The 8,039-nt window shown below is 45.1% G+C and overlaps 1 protein-coding gene across 4 annotated transcripts in view; it reads left to right on the top strand.

The window, feature by feature from the left end:
• Positions 1-8,039, top strand: part of DDX39A (DExD-box helicase 39A) — a 26,514-nt gene that overhangs the window by 4,844 nt on the left and 13,631 nt on the right. For all 4 annotated transcript variants that reach the window (XM_042449071.1, XM_042449069.1, XM_042449070.1 and 1 more), the window contains exons 2-3: positions 4,784-4,994; positions 5,801-5,928. In XM_042449071.1, the coding sequence (XP_042305005.1) occupies positions 4,787-4,994; positions 5,801-5,928 (336 nt within the window). In that variant the 5' untranslated portion in view covers positions 4,784-4,786. The remainder of the gene's footprint in view (positions 1-4,783; positions 4,995-5,800; positions 5,929-8,039) is intronic.

The following is an 8,039-nucleotide window of genomic DNA, read 5'->3' as shown; positions in this document are numbered from 1 at the left end:
TTTTCGTAACCCGAAACAATAATTCCCTATGGGATTTTTTCGTATCCCGAAAATTTCGTAACCTGGGTATTTCGTATCCCGAGGTACCACTGTACTAAGAAGCTTGTCCACATCCTCAGTACTTACCGACTCAAATTGATCCAGTCTAACAGTAATGGTGGCGGCACTGGATGCCTGTCTAGTTGTCTCTGTCCTCAAATTGGCATCCAAATCAGCTCTTATCCGAGAGATTTTATCTGCAAAATGATCATTAAAAGCGTCACAGCAGGTTTCAGAAGAATCTAATAAAGGGTTCTGGGTAGGAGGTAGTTGGGTTAGGTTCCTCACTACCCTGAACAGCTCAGCTGGACGAGATTTTGCAGATGCGATAGATGCAAAATTGAAGGACTTCTTAGCTGCATCTATCGCCACTTGATAGGACCTAAGAAAGGTCGAATGAAGTGTCTTATCCAGATATGAGTTGAGTTCTCTGCCACTGGCGCTCTAGTCGTTGTCCAGCCCACTTCATTTGTCTAAGATCTTCCGTATACCAAAGGTTACGATTTTGAGCGGGTTGGAAAGAATACTTGGGAGCGATCATGTCAATCGTTCTGGTAAAGTTGTTATTCCACATATTAACCAGAGTTTCGACAGAATCGCCAGCACTGCCAACCATAATACGCTCTAGGGCTTCTTGGAACCTGACGGGTTCCATCAGCCTTCGAGGGCGGACCATTCTAATCGGTCCTCCACTCCTGGAGAGAGGGAAAGTGGCCTTGAGTCCAACCTTAACCAGGAAATGATCCGTCCATGACAAAGCAGAGATGCTAATTATCTCTGTCCACGGATATGCCTGTTCCGTGCAGAAGATCACATTGAGGGCATGACCTGCACAATGTGTAGGCTCAGAGACTATCTGGGAGAGGCCCATGTTTGTAATGCAAAGCATGAACTCCTGAGCTGCGCCAGTAAGGTTGGTCAACCCAGTCTCGAGGGGGATGTTGAGGTCGCCTGGACCAGCAGCCTAGGCGACTCCAACACCAGCTCCGAGACTAGTTGCGTCAGCTCGGCTAGGGAGTCTGTTAGGTTACGGGGTGGACGGTAAACCAACAGAATCCCCAGACTCTCCCTGGTCTTCAAGCTAAGGTAAATGCACTCAGTATTGTCTAATGCGTGGATAGGTATCCTGATTAAGGTAAGGTTGTTTCTATGGACCATGGCCACACCCCCTCCCCGCCCGCTTCCCCTCACCTGCTCATTCACGGAGTACCCAGCCGGAAGGGCCTGAGCCCAGGTTACAGAGCTGTCTGCTCCAAGCCAGATCTCCGTGATACAAGCCAGGTCAGCGTTGCGGTCTGTCAATAAGTCATAGATGATTTGGGACTTATTCTTCACTGACCTGGCATTACATAAGAGCAGAGAGAGGTTTGGCGGCTGGTTAGGCAAGCTCTCCAGATCTTTTGGGGTAGCAGGTCGAGTGGAAGGTGGAATAGGTATCACACATCTATCACGCCTTCCTCTGTAACGACCTCTTGCCCTGCTAATGCCATATCTTCCATTGCCCCGCACTACTTGAATAACTGCTCCTTCAACATCAATATCAACCCCCTCCCCAGAGAGATCAGCCAATGGACAGATGTTACACATCGTCTCAAATCCCTCCAATGAAAAGTCTATATTCCCCAAAAAAAAGCCTAGAACCAGTCTGCCTCAGAATCAGGCCTGGAGCAGCTGCTGGTGGTGAGGTGTCAGCGATTCAGACTGCAGCAGGCGCCCCTTCAGGCTCCCTCAGGGTCAGCAGATGTTGGGAGGGGGTGGGGGGGTGGAGACTTAAGTCCTCCCACAAAGCCACGCCCCCTGGCTTGCCTTGCCTTGCCTCGGCTGTGAAGCCTCAGGTGGAATGTTGGCTTTCTGGCTGCAGCAGGCGTCCCTTCAGGCTCCTTCAGGGTCAGCCTCCCCTCCATATCCATGGATTTTTATCTACTGAATAAAGTATCCATGGCTTGAAAATATGAAAAAAATATAAATTCTAAAAAAGTAAACCTTCATTTTGCCATTTTATAGTAGGGACATTATTTTACTACACCACTGTATATAATGGGACTTGAGCATTCATGGATTTTGGTGTCCATGGGGGGCCCCTGTACATACCAATCAATAGTCCACTATACTTGAGTTGGAAAAAAGTACAGTACAACCCTTGTATCCATGGGACTGGTACCCATGGTTCACTTAATTGTGTCCAAAAATATGTTCTCTGTAGGCATTTGGAGGTCTTCTAGTTCAGGATCTCTAGGTGGGGGTGACCATGTTCTCCTGGAATTATACAGTGGAAAGGAGAAGCCAGGTGTAGTCAGACATGCATTCCAGACTTTTAAGAGGGCAGTTTTCAGTACACTTAGTAAAATACTAGGGATGATCCCAGAGACTTGCTAGAGGCTTGCTGGAGAGGTTAAAAACAATAAAAATGGCTTTTTTGGTTATGTCTGTAGCAAAAGAAAGAACTGGGAAATGATAGGTCTGTGGTGTGAAGGAGATAGAGAAATGCTATCAGGACAGATAAAAGGCAGAACTACTTAGCACCTTTGCCTTGATCTTCTCTGAAAAGGAGAATAGTGATCACCCTGGGGGAAATGGAGATGATGCAGTAGGGGAATGCAGCACAGAATAGGTCAAGAGGTAGCACAGCAATACCTGGCTACTCTAAATGAATTAAAGTCCAGATGAACTTAAATAATAAATAATAAAATTTTTATTTATATCCCACTCTTCTGTAGCAAGACAATCAGAGTGGCTCACACTAAAACATCAACATAGTATAATAGATAAAATTACAATACCCCCTTAAAAAGAATTAAATATATTACAATTAAATGAGTTTTAAAATCAATTTATAATAAATTGATTTAAAGAGTATTAAAAGAACTGGCAGAAGTAATTGTAGAAACATTGACAGTAATCCTTGAAAGTTCCTGGAGAACTGGATAAGTCCCAGCAGACTGGAAGAGGGCAAATGTTATCCCCGACCCCATTAAAAAAAAAGGGGGGGGGGACCCAAATATAGTAATTACCACTCAGCATGATATCAATACCAGGAAAGATTCTAGAGCAGATTATGAAACAGTCTGCAAACACTTTAAAAAGAGTCATGCCAGACTTAATTTTATTCTTTTTTTTTTCCTGATAGAGTTACAAGTTGGTGAGGGGAATGTTGTAGATGTAGTGTATCTTTATTTCAGTAAGGCTTTTAATAAGACCTCCCAGGAGTCCTTGCAAAAAAGCTAATAAAATGTGGACTAGACAATGCTATTGTTAGGTTGATCAGTAGTTGGCTAACAGACTGAATCCAAGGGGTGCTCACCAATGGCTCTTCTTCATTCAGGAGATAAATGACTAGTGGGGTGCCACAGCATTTTTCTCCTGAGTCCAGTGCTTATTCAACATGGTCATCAAAGACTTAGATGAAGAAATGGTGAGTATGCTTATCAGATTTGCAAAGGACACCAAATTTTTTGGGGTGGTGGTGGGGGATAGCTGATACCACAGAGGACCGAATCAGAATTCAGTAATGACCTTAACAGATTATAGAAGTGAGAAATGCAAGGTCACTTAGGCAGAAAAAATGAAATAGACAGCTGTAGGATAGTTGACACCTGGCTTAACAACAGTACATATGAAAGAGATCTAGGAGTCATAGGAAGATTGGTGTACAGTGGTACCTCGGGTTACGAAATTAATTCGTTCCGCGGCTAATTTCGTAACCCGAAAAACCTTCGTAACCCGAATTGCCATAGGCGCTAATGGAGAAAAAGCCGCGGCTCCGCCGCGGCTCCATTTAAAACAGCGCCGGGGTTTTTTTCGTAACCCGAAAAAACCTTCGTAAGCCGAAACAATAAATCCCTATGGGATTTTTTCGTATCCCGAAAAATTCGTAAGCTGGGTAATTCGTATCCCGAGGTACCACTGTACTATACTCTTATAGTGCTGCCATTCCACTTTTACTGCTCTGCCTGCCTCCTGTTGCATTCTGGGATTTGCACTTTAGGGAGAGGCATTTAGAATTCTCAGCCAGAGAGCTCTTAAACCTCACTAAACTACAAACCCCAGAATGTAACAGGAGACAGCCAGAGCAGTAAAAGTGGAATAGTAGCACTATAAACATGTATTGCAGTAATCCCCATAGTAGACCACAAACTAAACATGTATCAGCAGGGTGATGCAGTAGCAAAAAAGCCAATATGATCTTAGCTGCATCAGTAGGAGTGTAGTGTCTAGAATTGGGGAAGTAACAATGCCACTCTAATATGTTTTGGTCAGACCTCACCTGGGATACTGTGTCCATTCTGGGCATCACAATTCAAGAGGGATACAGATAAGATGGAACATGTCCAGAGGAGGACAACTAAAATGGTGAAAGGTCTGGAAGCCATGCTCTATGAGGAGAGGTTTAGGGATATTTGAAGGAGTGTCATATTGAGGCTGGAGTAAGCTTGTTTTCTGCTGCTCTGGAAACTAGGAAAACTACAGGAAAAGAGATTCCATCAAAACATTAGGAAGAACTTCCTGGCATAATAGCTGTTCAGCAATGGCATGTGCTGCCTTGGAGTGTGGTGGGGGTCTCCTCCTTTGGAGGTATTTAAATAGGGGCTGGATGGCCATCTGTCGGAGTGCTTTAATTGTGTCTTTGTGCATGGCAGGGGGTTCGACTGGATGGCTCTTGTGATCTCTTCCAATTCTATGATTTATTTACCCATTTCTGAGTTAATTTCCATGCTTCTGATCTATGTGTCTTGTCTTCCTATAGGACATGGCTGAACAGGATGTGGAGAATGAATTGTTGGACTATGAGGAGGATGAAGAGCCTCAGGCAGTGACTGATGCAGCCCCTGTCCCCGCTAAAAAGGATGTGAAGGGCTCTTATGTTTCCATTCACAGTTCTGGCTTCCGAGACTTCTTGTTGAAGCCAGAACTGCTTCGTGCCATTGTGGACTGCGGTTTTGAGCACCCATCAGAAGGTAGGAGCTGAGCCAAGGCCCTTGGCCCCCTCGTCAGCCAGCCCAGCCCACCCACCGGGGAGCAACTGCCAGTGGTGCCATGCGGTACAGGGTGAGAGCTGGGGGCTGCAGGGAGGGTGTCATGGGGGAAGGATTGGTTGATGTTGCTAATGAGCTGGGAAATTTGTGGCCCTCCAGATGGTGTTGCTCTCCCACCATCCTTAGCCAACATGACCATTGGTGTAAGATGCAGGCAGTTGTAGCTGAACACCATCTGAAAGGCCACAGGTTCCTAATTAAGATTTCAGTTAAGATGTTTGTATAGCAGATAGTAAGTGAATTTTACTTAGAGACAGAATTCAGTTGGGACAGAAACCTCAGAATTCTGCTAATCGAATTGACTGGAGGTCCTAATAGCACAGTTATTTAGTTTATAATCTGCATAATGTTTGATGTGATATGATACTTAAGTGTTAGAGGGGTTGCAGATATTCTGTCTAGAGTCTTTTCTGGGATAACTACTCCATTCCAAAATCCTCTGTGGCCTGATCCCTTTGATTTATAATTCGATAAAACTGGAACATCCCTGCTGGTATAGCAGTTGCCAGTGTTGTGAAAACAGTATTTATCCTTTCCATTAAAAAAACGTATAGGAAGGTTAGCCTTTTGGAAGTGTGTGATGTAGCGTATCTGAATTTAAAGATATGGGAAAGAACTTGGATTGAAACTTCCTTGGAGTTTGTTCCATTTATTCTGGGTTCCCTCATTTGCCCAGAGTCTACTAAATCCCCATGTATGACTTGCCTTTCTTCTTCTTGCCCTCACAGTGCAGCATGAATGCATTCCACAGGCAATCCTAGGCATGGATGTTTTATGCCAAGCCAAATCAGGCATGGGCAAGACTGCTGTTTTTGTACTGGCTACACTGCAGCAGATTGAACCGATGGATGGACAGGTATGTAATGGGGAGTAGAGTCTCGTTTGTACATAATTCATGTCACTACTGGAAATACTGTGTTAGTAGAAAGCTGGGAATCCAAAGGCCTGTGATACAGGTTATACCATGGGACCAAGGTAAGACTTTGATTTAAAAGCTGGCTTAGGGTTTTATTATTCATTTATATTTATTTTATTTATATGCTGCCTATCTTTTTAGGAAGATGACATGCTCTCTCGATCCCTGTCCTTCTTGGCTTGACTGCCCAGGGTGGGAATGCTGTAACATTGTTCTTACAGCGTATAATCAATGCATCCTTCAGGGAGGGAAAATTTCCATCAAGTTTAAAGCTAGCGACAGTTAAACCGTTGCTAAAAAACCCTCCCTAGACCCCCGATAAGGAATAACTACAGACCGGTCTCATTGTTGCCATTTCTGGGTAAGGTGATTGAGAGAGCGGTCGCCTTCCAACTCCAAGCAGTCTTGGATGAAACGGATTATCTGGACCTATTTCAAACTGGCTTCAGAGCGGGATATGGAGTTGAGGCTGCCATGGTTGCCTTAGTCGATGATCTCTGTCTGGGCATCGACAGGGGAAGTGTGACCTGGTTGGTGCTTTTGGACATCTCAGTGGCTTTCGATACCATAGACCATGGTATCCTTCTGGAACACCTGAGGGAATTGGGTATCGGGGGCACTGCGCTCCATTGGTTCCGATCCTATCTCTTGGGCAGATTCCAGATGGTGCAGTTGGGGGACACTTGCTCCTCTAAGAGGGAACTGACATCTGGTGTCCCTCAGGGAGCTATTTTGTCCCCCACTTTGTTCAACATTTACATGAAACCGCTGGGAGAGATCATCTGGAGACACGGGGCGCGGGGTTATCAGTATGCTGATGACACCCAAATATCTCTGTGTCTCCAACTGATGCAGTGACTAAGGATGGCGTCTCTCCTCTGAATGTCTGCCTAAAGTCAGTAATGGGCTGGATGAGGGAAAACAAACTCAGTCTGAATCCAGAGAAAACGGAAGTACTGGTGATAGGTTCCCCAGGCCCGGGGAAGGAAATTTGTCTACCTGTCCTGAACGGGGTCACACTTCCCCTGAAGGACGAAGTTCATAGTCTAGGAGTTGTCATCTCAAGTAGATGTGACGGTCAGAAGTGCTTGCTATCAACTTCGGTTGATATGCCAACTGCGACCCTACCTGGGCCAAAGGGACCTTGAAACTGTGGTACATGCTCTGGTAACCTCTCGTCTAGATTTCTATAATGCTCTCTACATGGGGCTACCCTTGTACCAAGCCCGGAAGTTTCAGTTAGTACAAAATATGGCAGCCAGACTGGTCACTGGTACATCTAGGTTTGACCATATAACACCTATTTTAAAAGATCTTCACTGGCTGCCTATTCGATTCCGAGCGCAATACAAGGTGTTGGTTATTACCTATAAAGCCCTACATGGCTTGGGCCCGAGTTACTTGAGGGACTGCATCTCCCCATATAATCCGCCCCGCACACTCAGAACATCCGGGAAGAATCTTATGGAAATTCCACCTTCCAAATATGTTTCTACATCCCAGATGGCCTTTTCAGTGATGGCCCCGCGAATCTGGAATAGCCTTCCCGAGGAGCTCCGTTTGACGACCCCCCCTAGAAACATTTAAAAAAAGGCTTAAAACCTTCCTTTTTTGTCAAGCCTTCCCCCCCTGATAAATGAAGTTGTGTATGTTGATGCCATTGATTCCCTGCCTTACCTTGCTGCATGACTGTGTTTTAAATTTTGTATAATTGGTTTTTAACTAGAGATGTTTTGTAACGGGTTTTTATGGTTGTAATGGTTTTTTACAGCTGTAAACTGCTTTGATCTGTGGAAAAGTGGTATACAGTGGTGCCTCGGGTTACGAAATTAATTCGTAACGCGGCCGCTTTCGTAACCCGAAAAGCCTTCGTAAGCCGAATTGCCATAGGCGCTAATGGGGAAAAGCCGCGATTCCGTGCGAAAAAGCCGAAAAAAGCACCAAAAGTTGGGGAAAAGCCGCGATTCCGTGCGAAAAAGCCGAAAAAAGCACCAAAAGTTGGGGAAAAGCCGCGATTCCGTGCGAAAAAGCCGAAAAAAGCACCAAAAGTT

Source organism: Sceloporus undulatus, chromosome 2 (assembly GCF_019175285.1).
Source record: "Sceloporus undulatus isolate JIND9_A2432 ecotype Alabama chromosome 2, SceUnd_v1.1, whole genome shotgun sequence".
NCBI lineage: Eukaryota > Metazoa > Chordata > Lepidosauria > Squamata > Phrynosomatidae > Sceloporus > Sceloporus undulatus.
This window is presented reverse-complemented; position numbering and strand designations above follow the sequence as displayed.